The sequence below is a fragment of the Pelobates fuscus genome, chromosome 7, assembly GCF_036172605.1.
Source record: "Pelobates fuscus isolate aPelFus1 chromosome 7, aPelFus1.pri, whole genome shotgun sequence".
Lineage (NCBI taxonomy): Eukaryota > Metazoa > Chordata > Amphibia > Anura > Pelobatidae > Pelobates > Pelobates fuscus.
The window spans coordinates 76,578,696-76,597,874 of NC_086323.1; the positions used below are offsets into that span (position 1 = coordinate 76,578,696).

Sequence of the window (19,179 nt, forward strand, 5' to 3'; positions counted from 1 at the left end):
GAAATAATAGGCAATGCCTGACCCTTACTGGATGTGTGTGGTGAATGTATCAAGCTATTAAGCTGTGCCATTGCATTTACCGTCTAGATACCGGATTTCAGTTTAATGAGAGAGGAAAGGATGCCCATCTCCCCCTGGATGTGACAGATGTGACTCTTGACTTGATGGGAAGGTGAGAATACAAATCCCCCTACAGGTCCGTCCACCAATGGAGTCTCAGGAGTCAACTTCTGCCCCAACCAATGCTGCCCAGACTCTGAGATAGATGCTTTCAGTTTGGCTTCTCTGGCCTTCAATTTGAAATTCACTTTTAATTCTCACTTTAGTACCAAGTTACAATTAGACACAATCAGGGCTATTTACTAAGGTACCCCATCAATCCACCCTGGACCTTATAAAGCAAACTTACCAGAAGGTTAAAACCTACACTTTGGGACATTGAAAATCCTCGTCAAAGCTTGGACAAACGTATTTACTGACATTACTATGCGTTGCTCATAGTGAGTATTAATCCTGTCAATACTTCACTTCCCCAAGCACAATTATGTATATTGGTGATAGCTGACTTGTAGTGGTGAATTTTAACTTTAGTTACTGCCAGTGATTAAATATATATGTTTCTTAATTTATGAAAGCTCATTTGCGCGGGGCTCCAATTAACCTATTTTCCCTGTTAGAAGATAGTGTGTCTCCTACTTGTTGGTTTATATCCCTTGCAGAATTATAAATTGCTGCAGAATTGGTTGGTTATATAAAACTAACAAGTAATGGAAAATAATTGAGAGTGTCTGCCTTGAAAAATATATTTGCAGGTTTTTTTTTTTATATATAGATATCTACAGGAAAATAATAACACTCCAAACACAATAACCACCACAGGTCCCTGTAGTGATTATGGTGCCAGGAGTGCCCTGGTGACCTCACCATTGTGATGGGTGCACTCCCCACCTCCGTACCTTAGCTTAACTCATTGGCTGAGCGAGATCAGCTGATATTCTCAGACAATGACTAAGCAGGAGAGCTGATGGAAGTGTAGAACGTATTTTTTATTTTTTTTAAGTATCTCAAAGTGATACTCCATATTTATAAAGCTCAGTAATGGAAAGCTACTTGACACTCTTCTTTTCAGTAATAGTATGATTATAGTAAGAGTGCGCTGATAATATGATGAATGTAGGCGGTGTGGGTATCGGAAATTTTCCACTGAAGAGAATTGCTTATAAGTTGGGTGTAAATTGTGTAATGTACAATATAACTGGAATCTATCAATGTTAGTTTACTTGGGCTCTAAGAGACACTGCAAACCATCCCCAACGTTCTCATTTAGAATCATTAAATGATTACCTGAGTACAGTTCATTAAAATCGCACGTATAGTCAATGTAAAATAATATAATAATCAGACGTTTTGTGGAAAAGGAATTATGTTTCAAGGCCATTACAAAGCATAGTAAATAAGGGCGAATATTTTAAATGATAAGGAAATAAATCTAGCGAAGAGTTTAAATATCAGCCAGTGGAGGAAGAATAGAGGTAACCGTAACTGTATCCAAGGGGTAGGCAACCTTAGGCACTCCAGATGTTGTTGCCTACATCTTCCCTGATGTTTTTTTTTTGAATTTGACAATTTTTATTTTGCAGTCAAGGGTAAGGGATACAGAAGGCAAAACGGGAACAAGGGTTAAGTATATATTCATACGCAATATTTCAGTAATGTTATACTTAAGGGTAGGAGGGTACAGAAGGCAAGAGGGAGACAAGGGGGTTATGCACATAACCATACTCAACATTTCCAATAATGTGAACTGCCTGCCCAGGTGTATACAGATACTGTCTAGTAGCTCGTTCGGGGGCTGCCATTGGTTGTAATCAGATTCTTATCAGAGTGAGCCCTCTCGTGTTTCCGTGTGTTGTTTCTTTATGTGGATGCGGCTGGTGTGGATTGTGGGTGTAGGGCAGTCCCCATTATCGGTGGTGGGCATGTTGAGGTTTATAGGGTCGGGTTATCGGGGAGAGAATGTGTGAAGCACGTGGGGTCATGTAGTCGTAGATGCAGTATCCTGTTGTATCATGTAAATGTGTGTAGTCGCAGTGTAGGTGCTATGTGTGTGTGATGCGTGTATGTGGTGTGTGTGTGTGAGCCAGCATGTATATAGCTAGGTTGCCTCTTATCGTGGAGGCCTTTCATTTGAGAGGGTTCCGTTGTCAGTGTTTCAATGTGGGTCTGGTGGCTTGTTTCGGTCCCAAAGATTCCATGCTTCGGTCCAGTAGGGATTCGTCCTGCTGGATTTCCGTGCCATTATTTCATATGCCTTGGATGTTTCTACAGCTGTGATGCATTGAGTGATCGTTGGGGCTTTAGATTGTTTCCAATTTCTACTAATAGCTGCAAGGGCCGCTATACAGATGTGGTACAGTAGATATTTGGTGTGTATGTGCTGTGTTGGAGGTAATAGTAAGAGTAGGAACGTTTCTGGCATGGGGGAGATGCACAGTTTGGTACATCTCGATATTAATTCTAGGACTTGTGTCCAATATTGTATCAATGACGGGCATTGCCACCATATATGCAGTAAGGTACCTCGGTCTTGTTGACATCGCCAGCATACGTCTGTTGTCTTCGGGTAGCTGTGTTTGAGTATGGTCGGGACTAGGTACCATCTATACAGTATTTTGCGGGAGAGTTCTATGTGTGTTGTGCAGAGGGTGAGTTTCTTGTTGGCTTGAAATATGGTTCGCCATTGATCTTGTGTGAGTTTATGACCAATGTCCTGTTCCCATGCCGTTTGAAAGGAGGTCAGTGTTACTGGAGCTTCTGAGTTTGCGGAAGCATAGATCTGTGAGATGAGTTTCGTTGGCGGTTTAGCTTTGGTGCATATTTGTATTAATTTAGACCATTGTGGGTCCGGCGGTGTTGTGGTTTGTTGTGGTCTGTGGAGAGTGATCCATGATTGCAGCTGGATGTAGGAGAAGGTCGCTGTGTTGGTTAACTTGTATTCTTCGCATAGATTCGAAAGGGACTTGAGGTGGTTTCCTTGTAGTATTTGTGATAGTGTGTATATGCCATGTCTCTGCCAGAGTTTGTGATTAAAGTCTGGAATAAGTTGTCTAATTGTTTCAATCGGGGTCGCTGGTGAAAAGGGCTTTGTTATCCCTCTCTTTCGGCAGTAGTCATCCCATACTGAGAGGGTTAGTTTGGTAGGAGGCAATAATTCTGATGTTTTAGGTCTGAGGCTGTTCGGCATCCATGCTAGCGCTGGAAGGGAGATCCCTTTGGCATGATTCTTCTCCAGTTCTTCCCAAGTCAAGGGGGTCTGTCGGTGTGATGCTGCAATAATTGGAGTTATGTTGGCTGCTCTGTAGTATTTCTCTATGTCTGGGAGACCCATTCCGCCCTGATCATGGGGCTTGTACATTGTGGTCATAGCCACTCTTGGCTTTTTGTAGTCCCATATAAACCGGTTTATACTACGTTGCAGGTCCATTAGGTAGGTTTTGGTAAGTTTGAGTGGGAGTGAGCGGAATAAGTATTGGATTTTTGGCATGATCACCATTTTTACTGAGGCTATCCTGCCTGTCCACAATATATACTTCCCCTTCCAGCTGTGTAACAGAACTTTAATTTCTGTGTGTAGTTTGGTATAGTTTGCTTTGAATAGGGCATTGGTCGAAGGGGTAAAGTAAATTCCAAGGAATTTAATATGGTCATGTCTCCAGTCGTATTTAAAGTTCTCCTGGAGAGCTGTCAATGCTGGTTTTGGGATGTGAATGCCTAGGGCTAGGGTTTTGGAGACATTTAGCTTGTAGTATGAACATGCACTGAAGCGGGATAGAATGTTGTGGAAGTTGGGCAGAGATATGTGCGGCTGCTCCAATGTGAGCAAGATATCATCCGCAAAAAGTGATAGTTTATATTCTTGACCTTTGGATTTTATTCCATGTATATTCGGGTCGTTTCTTATTAGTTGTGTGAGGGGTTCAAGTGCCAATATATATAGTAGTGGGGAGAGTGGGCAGCCCTGTCTAGATCCGTTGGAAATATTAAACGGTTTTGATGCAAATCCACCATTGACCACCCTGGCTGTTGGTGAGGAGTATAGTGCTTGAATGATAGCTAGGAACTGTGGTGGGAATTCGAATTTTTGAAGTACCGCTTTCAGGAAGGGCCAGTGGAGCCTATCGAAGGCTTTTTCAGCGTCTAGGGACAGCAGGACACTGGGGTTTCTGCTCTCTTGTATCACATAAAGTAAGTCTAGGGTTTTCCTAGTACCGTCTGTTCCCTGTCTGCCCCCGACAAACCCCACCTGGTCCTCCTGAATTAGGGAGGGTATGATGTGCGCTAGCCTGTTGGAGAAGATTTTTGCTATGATTTTAATGTCCGTGTTTAGTAGGGAAATAGGGCGAAGGTTTTGGCTCCTGTTCGGGGGTTTCCCTGGTTTGGGAAGAGTGGCGACATGGGCCATCAGCATCTCTTGTGGTAGTTGCCCTGTTTGTATGGCATAGTGGTATACCTTTTGCAGGTAGGGTGCTAAGATTGGTGCGAATTGTTTGTAATAAGCATTGGTTAGTCCGTCTGGGCCAGGGGATTTTCCTGGAGGGAGTGAATTGATAGTATCTATGATTTCCTGTGTAGTGATCTGGTGTTGTATGTCATCCCTTTGGGCGGTGGAAAGTGTTGGGAGTTCTACCGTTTTGAGAAAGTCATCTATTTCCCTAGAGGTCGGTTGCTGCAGGTTGGGGTCTATTTTGAGGTTATAGAGGGAATGGTAGTAATCTGCCATACAGTCATTAATGTCTTGCGGGTTATGTATTTTGTCACCTGCAGCTGTAATCAGATGTGGTATTTTAGAGTTAGTCTGTTGTTTTTTAAGTAGGTTGGCTAACAGCTTCCCTGCCCTGTTACCTTGGGTGTACGTTCTCAGTTTCAGTTTTGCTAAGATATGGGACGTTTTTTGGAATGTCAATGTGTTGATTTGATCGGTGATGTCTTCTATGTCTTTTGCTTGAGCCTCAGTGGGGTGCAATATGTGGGCAGAGGTGGTGTCTCTTAGTTTTCGTAGGAGATCCAAGTGTTCCTTTTCACGTTTGCGTTTTAGATACGATGCTCGACTGATGAGATAGCCCCTTATGACCGTTTTATGGGCCTGCCATATGGAGAATATTGAGGTCTCCGAGTTGTCATTAGTCTCGAAGTAGTTTTCTAATTCAGACGCCATTGATGCTGTGAAGTCTTTGTCGAGGAGGAGGGACTCGTTGAGGCGCCATGGTGGTTTACCTCGGTGCAGGTAATTGGAGTTTAGTGTCATTGTCAGTGGGGCATGGTCAGACCACACTATGTTGCCTATAGAGCAGTCTTCTATACGGGGAAGCATGTTACCAGAGGTTAGTATATGATCTATTCTTGAGTATGTTTTGTGTACTTGTGAGAAGAATGTGTAGTTTCTGTCCGAGGGGTGTTTCGTTCTCCAGACGTCATACAAGCTATTTTCGTGGATGAGTTTTGCAAATGCCTTATTGTTCGGGCCTAATTTAAGGTGTTTGTCTGAGGTGCTTGGGGTGGTTGAGTCCATGCGGGTATCCATCGTATGATTATAGTCCCCACATAGGATTTTGGGATCGTTTGTGTCGTTTGGTAGTTTATTAAGGACCTTATGGAGAAAGTTGCGTTGGTGGTCGTTGGGGCTATACAAGCATGCTAGGATGTATGGGTGGTCATTGATTCTACAGTGTAAGATAATGTATCTTCCTTGAGTGTCCTTTTTGACTCGTAGGGTTTCTACCGTTAGGGAGTTGTGGAGTAGTATAGAAACTCCTCTGGATTTGGAGGTGTGAGTTGCATGGTATTGCGTAGGGTATTCTCTGCGGGCGAAGTTAGGGACCCTATTGGTTACGAAGTGCGTTTCTTGGACGCAGACCACGTCTGCTTTGATTCTTTTAATATCATCTAGTAGCATGCGTCGTTTATGTGGCGTGTTAAGGCCTTTGGTGTTATGTGAATAGATTATCATGTTCGGTGGTGCTTGTTGTGGCGTGTGAGGGGTTTGTTTGTGAGTTCAGCAGTGTTGACTGGCTCTTTCGTGTGACTGTGGTGTCGGGGGAGTAGTAAAGGTGGTGTGAGCGGTGTTGGGGTGTTATAGTAACACGGGTGCTATGTACAGGGACCGTATGGTCTGGCGCGCTAGTCGCGCCGTGGGGTTGAGGAGCTAGAGCTTCCAAGTACGTGGCTAGCGGGCTCCAATTTGTGTTTTGATGCGGAGCTGAAACCATATGTCTTAAAGTGTTAAGATGAACCTAATAGTATAACATAACAACATTAGAATATAACAGTAAACAACTTTGCAAGGAGGTAAGTGAGCAACAGTATGTTCTTCAACATTATAGATTAAGTTAAATCTTGTATGTCCTATTCTTTCGGGTATCCTGACTATACCCGGCCTCCCAAGCCTTAGTGTAAGCCTGCTGGCCTGCGACATCTCTGGTCATCATAGATTACAGTGGACTTATGAGACATTGATCTTCTCGCGCCCAAGGGTTTAGCTTTGCAACTTAAGACGGGGACGTGCCCTTAGCAGTGCATGGGCAGCCCCCATTTGGGATCTCTTTACTGAGCTCCTGGCTCTCGTTATCGTCATTAAGCAACAATTACCTCGGGCCTAGGGAATGGTTTAGAGCGGGCGGCTCGATCTATCGCAGGTGTGTCGTCTAGTCAGCCCCCCTGCGGCAACAGTCCCAACCTAGGAGGGTCGGACGGGTTTAGGTGCTCGCAGGGGCACTGGGGAGGCGGTAAATATATATTAGTAAGGAGGACATGCTATACACGTGGCATATAAACAGTATGCATATACATTTAAATAGCAATCTATTTGCAGAGAACACATTTGTTTAGTCAATGATACTTAAGCGCCTTCAGCGCTTCCAGAGAGGTATGTCAGTTCATGTTCGTTGGTCGGTGTAGACTGCGGTCGGTGGAGGAAGCGTCTTCAGGGGGCTCCCTCAGTAGGCCCCATTTTTCCAGGCATTGCTGACCTTCCTCTGGGGATGATATAACAAACGTTTTCCCTTGTCTGGACAGAATCAGCTTCGTGGGGAAGCCCCACCTGTAACGTATGCCTTTGTTGCGGAGTGTAGTGGTGATCTGGGTGTAGTCCTTCCTCCGGCGCAGGGTAGCCGATGAGATATCCGCCATGAGGCGCACCGATGGAAAGTCTTCGTGCGGGGCATCCCTACTGCGGTATGAGCGGAGGACCAGCTCCTTAATGTGGAAATAGTGAGCTCTGAGGAGGACGTCGCGTGGAATTGAGTCAGGTAGGTTTTTAGGCTTCGCCACCCTGTGGATCCTGTCTATCAGGAGCATGTCCGCAGGTATGTCCGGGGCATAGGCCTTCATGAGACCTCGTGCGTGCGCTTGCAGGTCGTCTTGGAGGATTGATTCCGGTATTCCTCGGAGTCGTAGATTGTTTCTTCAAGCTCTATCCTCGTGGTCCGCCATGCGTATTTCCATGATCTCCACTTTGCAGCTTAACGCCTGTAGGTGCTTTGAAACTGCGGATTGCGTGGAGGCTAGTTCTTGGCATTGATTTTCAACTGCGGAGGTTCTAGTTGTTAGGTCCCTCACCTCCTTCTTTATCTGGTCAGCCGTTGTCTGCCATGTGGAGATCAGTCTTGCTGCCATTGTTTCCATTGCCTGCTCGAAAGTGCTTTGAGTTAAATAGTCCATAGGTTTAGGAAACTCCGGCCTTGTTGGCGTCGGGCTTGGGGTGGTATCCTCCGCGCCCTCATGTTCCGCCGTCCGCATAGTCTCTGCTGTAGAGGAGGTTTTTTGGCCGAAAAAGTTCAATTTTTCTGCTTTGAGTGCAGCTTTCCTCGCTTTAGATGAAGCCATCAGGTTTTATGCAATATATAGGTTTCAGCTCATTGATTATCGCAATTCAGTGGAGCCCTCGTGCCGGAGCAGAGATTCAGACGTCCATCTTGCTCGGCGGTTAGCCACGCCCCCCATCTTCCCTGATGTTTTGACAGCATTATGGCTGTTAAAGCATTATGAGAGATGTAGTCCACAACAGCTGAAATGCCAAAGGTTGCCTACCTTGTTGTATTGGGTAATCATAACTGGGTTTTATAAATCTAGAGAGGAACAGTATGTCAGCTAGTGATTCTGTGATATGTCATTATTTACATTTAGACCATCCATAGGAACCGTTTCTTCCCATGATGATTAGATTACTTCTTCCTTATATTTGATAAATATATGTTTGTGACATCTGAAACATCAATTTAAAAGTAAAATTCGTCATTGTCATATTTACCTTCATCCAGGAACCGAGTGCCTCCATTTTGGTTCCTTGTCAGCCATGTTATAATCTGTGCTATTTAGACCACTCAGACCGCTTAGAAACCTCTCCTCCACAACTAATACAATATAATGTTTCCATTATCGGTTTTCCATTTTAATGTGTGCCCTGGCTGTACCAGAATCGAACTGGTTTGTAATGTCAATTATCAAATCTTTAGTATACATTTTAGAAAATGGAGCCACAACAATAGAATTATCTGTTTAGCATGTATAGAGCTTCTTCTTCAAATCTTACAATGGAGCACGTTAAACATGTACGGTACCTGCTATATATGTAATTGGTGTCAAGCTGAACTACAGTCAGTAGGTCACCTCCACGAATATACCATATTATTATGGGAATATAAATGTAAAATATTAATGCTCTTTTCAGTAGGGAAAGGGTTTAATTTTTAGAATAAACTAGAATTTTACCTGATAAAGAGATGGGAAAAAGCGAGGAACAGAGCTGCCAGTTGTGAGCAATACGGATATTCCCAAGAGGGCAGCAGAGAATTGTAAAACCCTGCAGCGCTTATATGAATTTCAAGCCTGTAAGTGCCAAGGGATTCCATTATCTACATAAAATTCCTGTCCTCTCATCATTCACTGCTTTGTTTTGTTAAGTGAGCTAAGAGTTTTGGTGCAGTTAGGGGTCATAAAAGCAGTACTGTTAGAATAAATCAAGTACAAATGCAATCTGTAGGATTTATTTTTCCTTGCTGGAGTACAGATCACTTTGCCTCAGGAATATGGCATATTTGCCATTTTTTTTAATGTAACATATTTTGTAATTTTTCGTGTGTGTAATATGCTTTTAAAATAGGAACACTGAGTTCTGTCTATGACTTGCATGCAGCACAGCAGCTTAATGGATACGATCAGTACTAAATATTGTGTAGAATAAAAAAAATACTATTTTTCTGAATCTATTAGGAGAGTCGGGAACTTCCAAAACACCTTTAAGACACTAAGGGGGTGGGGGAAGGGCAGGGAATTATCAAAATAGACTGTTCTGAAAATTAACAAAACACTTTTACAAATCTGCCCCTGAATGTTTGCTTAATCTAATTATTACCGTCTTGTGATAGACGAAGGTGTGAACCACTGATATGTATCCTGTCTTTCTGTCCTTTAGGGTGCCAGCGAATTCACCGAATTTGATCCTAACAGAGTGTCGAAAGTTTGTCCATTCGTGTTAGGACGAAACTCAGGCATTTTGTTTGGTTCGGAATTTCATTCAAATGAATGAAATTCCGATCCGATTCATGCTGCAGCTGCATCTTGCAGCCGCTTAGTAGATACGGGCATGTGTAGTGCCTACTTTGATTTATGTTTTAAAGAAAACTAGATCAGATAGTCAGAAAATAAGAAAAGATTCTGATAGAGGAAGAGAAAAGGAAGTGATCGAGGAATGGTAGGTTCGTTATGACAGTGGCGCTTTAATCGTACATGATCACTAATACTGCTTGTCAATAGCCATTTTGAAAATAGCTTGGTGTCTTGTGCTCTGTTTTCCAGTATTGCACCTTATGTGTATTTAACCCCCCAAGTTGTTGCTCAATGGGACACAAGTGCATCACTTTATGAGCAATATTACAGGTTCATGTGTAACCCGAGTGCTTTCAAAACTTCTCAGTGTCATTGCTCAATGGGACAGGAATGTGCTCTGTTATGATAGCGGTAAAAAGAGCAGAGATTAACAATTTCACAAAATACATTAGCAATCTCTGTAAGATTTATAGCTCGGGAGCAGAAACACCAGCCCTTGGGAGCCGTTATAAATCAGGTCCTGACCTAGATTCATGGATAGCAAATAAATGCAATTATCTTGTTCATCTGCTCAAAATTATTGTGTCTGGGTCTCTGCACTACAGCCGTAACAGAAGAAAAAGCGTCTGATTCATAGGCCCTAATTGCATAGATTAACAGTGGCTGTGCGCAGAATGAGATCCTTGTGATCTTCATATGCAACGATTCAAACCTTAAACACACATGGTTCTATACGAAACAGAAGGGGAAGGCCAGTTAGCACTGAGAAACTATCTTTTCTAAAGTTTTCCTAAAATTCCTTAAGAATCTATCAGCGTAACAACCATTAGCTGAGTTTTAATGACATGTCTTGTGTGTGATGGCATGTCTTGTGTGATAACTTTTATGACATGATCATTTCACATTCAGCTGTTAAGCATATCAGTCCTCAAAAATTAAATTAACTTTTCACTCTTTTTCATGTTGGTGGTGTTAATTATCGAAAATGTCCGTATATTTTAAATTAATAGCACTCACTGAATGCTGGCTTAATTAGACTGGCCTCAGACAGATTTCTAGAATTAAAAGGAACATTCAGTATCAATAAATATGTAATTTATATAGATTTATGTATAACAGTGATTCAAGTTACAAACAACAACCGTATAACTGCTGTCTGATAATGAGCTGCAGTAGGGCAAATTAAAGAAAGATTTTTTTGTTTATCTGAAGGAAAAATAGGGTAGTGGACAACATTCCAATTTGTCTACAGCATCAAATAACTCATCCAAATGCATAAATGACCCTTTTCTATACCTGCCTTTATTGTGTCATATAACCATTCCTCCTAACTCTACCTATTTTTGCTCATTATAAAATGTTCCGATGTATCTATTAATACTCTTTGTAATTACTCCTATTGCTCCCAGTATCTCATTTTTCCATAATACTAATGTTGCCCGGTATAATATTTCCTTACGACTTATAGTATGAGTCCATAGGGTCCGTCTATCAGGTTTATTCAATAAAGTGAGAATTCAAAGTGAATTTCAAATTTAAGGCCAATAAAGCCAAACTGGAAACATTCTCTAAATTTGTTATGCTACCAGTTCTGCTACTTTGACCTTCAATTTGAAATTCACTTTGAATTCTCATTTTAGTGAATACTCCTCTTTACGAGTCTTTGTGAAAGTTACATAATGAATGGTTCTGTAACAGATCCTTTTGCCATCTTTATGCCTGCTTCCTTTCATTAATCAATACATTGCTCTACACATCTCATCATGTCTTAATCTCTGCCAATAATTCATCTGTTTTTCTTCATTATTTTTATGCAGTAATTAACAACGCAACATATTTGATATTGTATCATCAATAATATAAATTTTCATTTACAATTCTGCTTTTTATGTTTGTCTTATTTTCTTGCATTTATTATATTTTTCAGTTTTTTTTCCTTTCTAATTTCCTTTTTCCCCCTTCCTGTCTGTCCAGTTTTTCCCAAATTAGCTCACTCAACTGTGCCACCCGCTCAAGTCTCGAGCCACAAAAGAGGTAGGAGATCCTCCATTCATATTGTGACTCGGGGCCATTGTGTGCTAAATCACCATACAGTTTTAACAGATTTTATTGCACTCATCTATAATTTGTATCATATTTCCTTTTCATCTGTCAGAGGAGACACTCATTGCTCTGTAATTAATAGTGTTGTGGCCATCACTATTACAAAACCAAGACATTTGCATATAGAACAGGAGATATTTTATACAGTAATGGGAAAGTGTTTGAATTTGTGAAAAGTTTAAAAAAAAATTTAAATGATTTTTATTCATCATCCTGAAAAAAAGATTCCACACATAACTAAAGAGCATTTACTTCCCAACACTTGACGGTTTGGTAAATAAGATGGATAGAACTGCAAGACTAGGAGGCCAAACTGTGAATCTGTGTTCTGTCAAGTCTGGTTGATAAAGGCTTAAATGATTCATAGAACACTCTCTCTGTAGAATCTTGAGGTATATCAGCATACACGTACACTATTTGAGTTATTCGCTAAACCAGAAATTGTGACGGATTAAAAAGGTGTTGCAAATTTTATGCCAAAGTAGCCCAGATGGAAAAATAGTTGAATTGAAAAAAAAATTACATTTGCCTATTCTGGCAATAAAATATGCAGTTATCTTTATCAATTCTTCGCAATCTCTATCTAGGTATATAGATGCATGAATACTAAGGTGCATTCTAAAAAATCAAATAAAAAGCTAATTTTGATTGTACAGAATCAATTTGTTATAGACATATAGTCTATGACAGTAAATGATAGCAAATGAAAATCAGGTGGCTCGTCAAGTCGTCCCATGTTGACATACCAGTCTGAGTTTGCTTAAGAGTTTTTCAGGAATGCACTAGGTATATCTTCAACAATGTCAAAATGCTTGGACTGTGTATAAGACTATTTTTTTTATTATTCTTTATTTTGGAAGGTGATATATGACAATACAGCAGTTGCATTGTATCACAGTATATAAGCATGTGCAGTATTTGCGAACAATGATGTCTAGTGTGTTCACCTATTTTTTGTTTAAATGATAACTATCGGTAGATGAGTGGTGCCCAGGAGCCTGGTGGTGGGTAGTCGAAGTGTCCGCCTTTCCCTTCGTGTAGGCTAGGAAACTATGTGTCCGTGGCATTAGTGTGTCTCCCGGGTGTTGTGTGGCCTCTAACCCATGAGGCTATGGGGGGGGGAGGGGGTATTGTGAGCTTTAAACCCCCTATATGTTTTGGGGCATTGAGAGCTATCTATCTATTGGGGGGGTGTTTGTGTCGCTATAGCAGCACTTGATGGACCGCCATGTGGCGGTTGTATGGTTATCAGTGGTATCTAAGCATAGTTATTCACATGTAGGTAACATGGCCAAACGTAAGTAATGCGTAAAAGCAAAGGATGAAACTAAAACAAAAACAGTTGGTTCTTTTCCAGACTTTAGGTTTTTAAGTCAGTGAGTGTATAAGACTATTTTAAAGACTGCAGTCTTTTACAAAAGCAGTAACATCGCCTTTGTAGAAGATTCCAGCAGAGGTAGTATTATTGCAAAATAGAAGCAACTATTAGGAGGTGTTTTTCTTTGTTTTGTTTTTTTGTTTCGTATAATATTGGCAGTAAAGTGTTACATAGAGCTAGAACCAAGTCATATAATTATTTTTCAGGTTTAAACACAGACATGCCTGGGTACTTGTTGGGTTTAACCCATTGTTCCCTAATTTGGGCAATTAAACCGCTTTTCATTTTGGCTAAAAATGTGGCATGTGGCTCTGTCTACTCCTCAGCCTGTAATTACCCATAAGCAAACAAGCTCTCCATATTTAAAGTCAAACCATACCATTTTGAATATCTAGCTTTCTTTTTTTGATGGGTCCTCCCAATATCAGGACCATACACATCCCCTCTCTTTTCCTAGATTAGAGATGGCGAAAGGTAGGTTACTAGGTAGGTTTTAAGACTGCAACTTCCATGATGCTTTGCCCATCTTAAGGCTGGGGATCTACTTATTGCCACCCAGACCGTTACCAATCCCTCCCACCTTTATGATAGGAGAAATGGACCAATTTACAAAGAAAAAAGTCCTGAGAAATGAAAGATTGTGCCCTGGAGCAATGGTGATTTATTTATTCATTAGACGCTTCAAAAATTCAACATAAATGGTTTTATTCTTCAAGTGCATTTAGCTCCAGCTCAGATAAGAACAATCAACAAATTTATCATTCACCGAGCATCTCTAACTGGCCTCCAGTTAATCCCTTTTAAGTTTATGCTCCTTGGGGGTAGTTTACAGTATCTAAAAACTGCCACTTATGAGAAATCATATGAGTTTGCCCATATGTGAGTGGGATTTATGTTCTATAATAAATTAATTACCTTTAGGGATCTCTGGCTCATGCAGAATTTTAATATAAGGAGTATTGCCAGGGCAAGAAAAAAATTTGCTGAAAATCGAGCCAAGAAAATATAGGCTATATATATGGCAAGTACTAATTGCATGTATACAGTTAACATGTATATTCATTGACACTGGATAGTATATTATATACTACTGTATATATGTGCACATGCAAGTTTATGTGGGCATTGCTTGGCACTTGTACAAGGCTGACCATTAACTGCCACTGCATTTCTACCACTACACCTTGCTGTCAGTCGTTGAATGTGGATTTTAATTGTGTGATGTGAAAAGAATTCCTATGGGCTGTGTTTGCGCATGTGAATGAAGATGTATGATTGGTGCTGCTGTCTCAAGATATCTTTCATATACTCCTTGCACTAGATGGTATGTTTGATGTGGCTCTTGACCAATAGAAATTGCCAAGCACTGAAGATACATGGCAGTGCCACAAAGGTAAAGAATCAGGGAAGTATAACCCCCATAATACCATACCAACCAGGTGCCAGGTTTCGCAGTTGATGGTCTTTGTAAAAATATAAGCAAACCATACAAGTGACAGTACTGCTTTCAGCCTAAACTTTACTGATGTTGGAAGCAGGAAAAATGGGAACGTGAATGATGGCTAGATAACTGGGTCAGAGCATCTTCAAAACAGCAAGCTTTGTGGGGTGTCCCAAGTTTGCAATGGTTAGTACGTACCAAAAGTGGTGCTAGGAAGGATAACCAGTGAACCTGCGTCAGGGTCATGGGCGCAAAAGGCTTATTAATGCATGTGGAAAGCAAAGTCAAGCCTGTATTGTCTGATCACACAGAAGAGCTACTTTAGCTCAGATTGCTGAAAAACTTAATGGTGGCCATGATTGAAATGTGTCAGTTCACACAATGCATCACACTTTGCTGCAGATGGGGCTGATGGTGACCCCTGTCCACCACCGAAAGAGCATTCAATGGGATCCTCTCCCAGCAGCAGAATGCACCCTGCCACATTGCAAAAATTGTTCAGGAATGGTTTGCGGAACATGACAAAGAATTCAAGGTGTTGCCTTGGCCTCCTAATTCCGCAGATGTCAACTTGATTGAGCATCTGTGGGATGTTCTGGAACAGCAAACCTGATTCATGGTGGCGCCACTTTGCAATTTGCAAAACTTAAAAGATCTGCTACTAATGTGTTCAGAGGTCTTGCGAAGTCCATGCTATGAGCAACAGAGCTGTCTTGGCAGCACAAGGGGAAACTTTACAATATCAAGAAGGTGGTTTTAATGTTGTGGCTGATCTTGAACTTATGGTCTTTCTTAAAAACTACACCAGATATTCAGAGGGGGAGGGGGGGGGAGAGACTGGGGTGGGGGTATCACTCCTCCCAATATCACTGGTTCCTATACTATGCTGAGATGGATTCAGCTATAGTCATGGTTTGCCTGTTTTAGCATAATTTTGCCTATTTTTATCATAATTTTTCACTGGAGTTTATTCACTAAACGCAGAATTATAGTGAATTAAAATCCGACTTGCAAAATTTAGACCGCAACATTCTCCAGCACATCTATGCTGACATATGACATATGTAACTATGACATTTTGGCTATTTTAAAGTTCAGTTTTTAATACAATTCAGTGTTTAGTGCAAAATCCCTATAACGCTTATCATTAACCAGAAAACAACCTTTTTAAAAATCACATGCCTTAAAATAGCTTTTCCTTGTATACATATCGCCCTTGGTATTTAAGATATCCTCTAAACAATTCTGGCACATAGAGTATGGCAGGTTCATCTCGTTAAGTGGTAATTGCGAAGGACAGGCCTGTTAGAGTGAAGTGACTGGTGCGCAGTAGCTGTAATTTGTGAGCAGTCTGGCAGTGAACAAACAGCTTGGAACTATCGCTCTCGAGTGATCTAATGTAATGTAGCATTTTGACCTCTGACTGCGGACAGGAACGGCGCACACCTGCTTTCAATCCCGAGATACTTCCTTCATCCAATAATAAGATAATTATACCTCATTGCTTTTCTTTCTACATTCATATCAGGACTGACTCATGCCTGCAATTATTATTACTATATTACGTGGGGATTATACAGCAAAGTCTTCTGACCATAACATGGGATTGAAATAACTACTATACTTGTCATGCTAAGTGCAAAATATTATAAAATCACTGCTTTTTTAGGGAGAGAGTTTTGTTCCATTTAAGCTGACAAAAATCACAAAAGTGAACTTTACAGAAGGTACGTATTAATTAAATTACCTGTTAGGAAGTGTAAATACACGCTGATTTATTTATTTATTTATTTATTTATTTGATCCATGTTTATCATGGATGCTTATCAGTCCTACAGGATTAATTACTTAATTGACTAATCACAAAAGGGTTTATTCATTAGAGTCCACATAATAGCAAATTAAAAAATTAATTAAAAATGGCAAACATTAGGCTAATGTAGTTCAGCTGTAACAATTCTAACACTGCTACAGTCACAACTTGGATATTTTACCATAAATTGTGCATTTCAGGTTTCAATTTGCTGTAGTTCAGAACATCAGGGATAAATGTTGGGAAGTACAACAGCATGTACTGTACTATGTATGAATAGCATTTAAGCTGTAGATGGTACTGTTCATTTCTCAATGTTTTATCCACATGAGTAAAGCCTAATGCTGCACTCTAATGCTGCACTATGCACCCTAACAAGCTTCCAGTGTCATTTCCTGAAAGATAACCAGCAGGTTATGGGCCCAGACATAAATGCTCAAGAAGTAAAGTAGATCCATGTCTGTATTCAAGGAATCAAGAAAAACTATTGGATATACATCCTAATTTATGTTACATTGTTACCTAGGCATCAATTCAGCCTTTCTCACATTTTTTTTTTTATCCAAAAGAAGGCCAAAAATAACGTTTGAAGCACTGTTGCCATTTTTCAGCAAACTAGGAAAACAATCTTTCTTAACCCCAGAATGGCAGTCAGATTTATCCTTGGATCTCAAAGCTGTTATGCCACAAATTAAAAATGATATCATGGAATATTATGTGTTTGCAAGTGCATCCAGTTTCCGCTTAAACATCTATACAGACTTTGATAAAACTACTTCTTCAGGCAGAGCATTCCACATCCTTATTGTTCTTACTGTACTTTGCCTTGGACTAAATTTCCTTTTTTCCACTCTAAACGCATGACGTTGTGGCCTATGTATAATCCTGTTTATGAATAGATTGATGACATCACTTGTTTTAAGACTAAAGAAAAACTACAAGTCAGTAAGTGTTTCATCTAAGATCCAAGTGAATACTGAGTGTGGAAACAAGAGCTGCATCCAATTTACTGAAACATGGCAAGTGGTTCAGATATTAAATTTGAAATAGCAAAGCTCAACAAAAACAACTACCAGCTGTGGAAATTCAAGCTTGAAATGCTGTTCACTAAAGATGACTTGTGGCAGGCACTGGATACAAATATACTCACTGACAACCCAGAAGATTTGGGACAGTAAAAACAAGCAAGCAAAAGCAGTTTAAGTTATAAGCCTGTTAGTGGAGGATGATCAACTAATTCATATAAGAAAAGGAAATTCAGGTAAGGGCATGTGGACTGCTTTACAAAAACTGAATGAGCATTCAAACTTAGACAGTAAATTATATCTGCTGCGTAAATTGTATAAGATGATGCTGGATAAAGGCCAGAAAATGCATGAGCATGTGACTTCTATGCTAGAGATTGTGGAACAGCTACCTGCAATTGGAGAAGAAATTAAAGATAATTACATAGTAGCACTACTATTATGCAGCCTTCCAGAGTCGTATGGTGCCCTTATAAACGCTCTAAAATCTAGGCCTTAGCCAGAACTAACACTAGTATATGATAAGGGGAAATCAATTGATGAATACAACAGAAGAAAAGAAAATGCATGGTAGAAGAAAGATCAGAGGTAGCTCTGAAGGGGCACAAAGTAAAACAAAGAGACCAGAGTGTGTTTTTGTTGCAAAACAGCCGGACACCAGAAATCAGGAAAGCTGAGCAGAGGAGGCGAGAGCCACCTATAAGAGAAAGGGCTGAAGCAGTCACGGCGGTAACAGTCCAGCGGAAATCAGTCCTACAGGATTAATTCATTAATCACAAATGAGTTTATTCATTAAAGACCAAATAAATATAAGGCAGTAGCTTTAACCCCTTAAGGACACATGACATGTGTGACATGTCAAGATTCCCTTTTATTCCAGAAGTTTGGTCCTTAAGGGGTTAAAGTCACTCCGAAAAGAACTCCACGTGTATGATGCATTGACTCAGGGGCAACAAGTCACAAGACAAGTGATGACATTCTTCACAGGAATTGATTTCAGTGCAAAATACAAAGTCTTCCTGGTAAATTGTAAATGTATTGCAGCGGAAGATTACTAAATTACACCATCTGGTGGTAAGTAAAGCATCCTTGTAAAACAGATTCTGCATGTTCCAAGCCTAGAAGGAAGCCTCTTATTGGTGAAAACCCTTGCTAAGATTGGACTTACAGTCCACTTTCGAGGTAATGCATAATTCGAAACAGAAAACAAGTCCTTGCAAAAGGAAGGCTGAATGAACCTTGGTACAAATTAGTTACTGAAAGTGTGCCAAAACAACCACTCATACGCTACACGACAAGTGTATCCACCTGTGGCACAGACAAGTGGGGCATCCCAGAAGCTATAACAAACTTGCAAAGAGTGGTTCATCAGAAGACGTGATAATATTGCCTTGATACATGCTCATGAAGTACACGTTTTGTATCAAAGCAAAGGCCACACAAACTCCACTTCCATAAACCAGTCAAATAAAAAAACTCTCACCCCATGTAACTCATACACAGTGACATGTGTAGACCAATGCAAACCCCCACTGCAAGCAGGGACAGATATTTACTGACCTTCATTGAATATCATTCCAGGTATGGTTGAAATAACTGATGAAACACAAAAGCGAGGCATCAGAAAACCTTCAAAATTGCAATGAAAAAATTAAAATCAAATATTATGCTAAAGGAAATAGAGCGGATAAATTAATATTGGATTGACTTAAAAAACACGATTTTAAATCCAAGATATCTAAACTGATAGTAAACAATAAAACTGTATTATCTCCTAAAAGCATAGGAAAAGCTTTTAATAACTATTATGAAGATT

General features: G+C 40.4%; 1 protein-coding gene across 3 annotated transcripts in view; it reads left to right on the plus strand.

Annotated features, from left to right (window-relative positions):
- Window positions 1-19,179, plus strand: part of NTNG1 (netrin G1) — a 262,767-nt gene that overhangs the window by 206,097 nt on the left and 37,491 nt on the right. For 2 of the 3 annotated variants that reach the window (XM_063426081.1, XM_063426082.1), the window contains exon 7: window positions 11,578-11,637. The exons of the other annotated variant lie outside the window; for it this stretch is intronic. In XM_063426081.1, coding sequence (XP_063282151.1) covers window positions 11,578-11,637 — 60 coding nt within the window. The remainder of the gene's footprint in view (window positions 1-11,577; window positions 11,638-19,179) is intronic. 3 annotated transcript variants of the gene reach the window in all.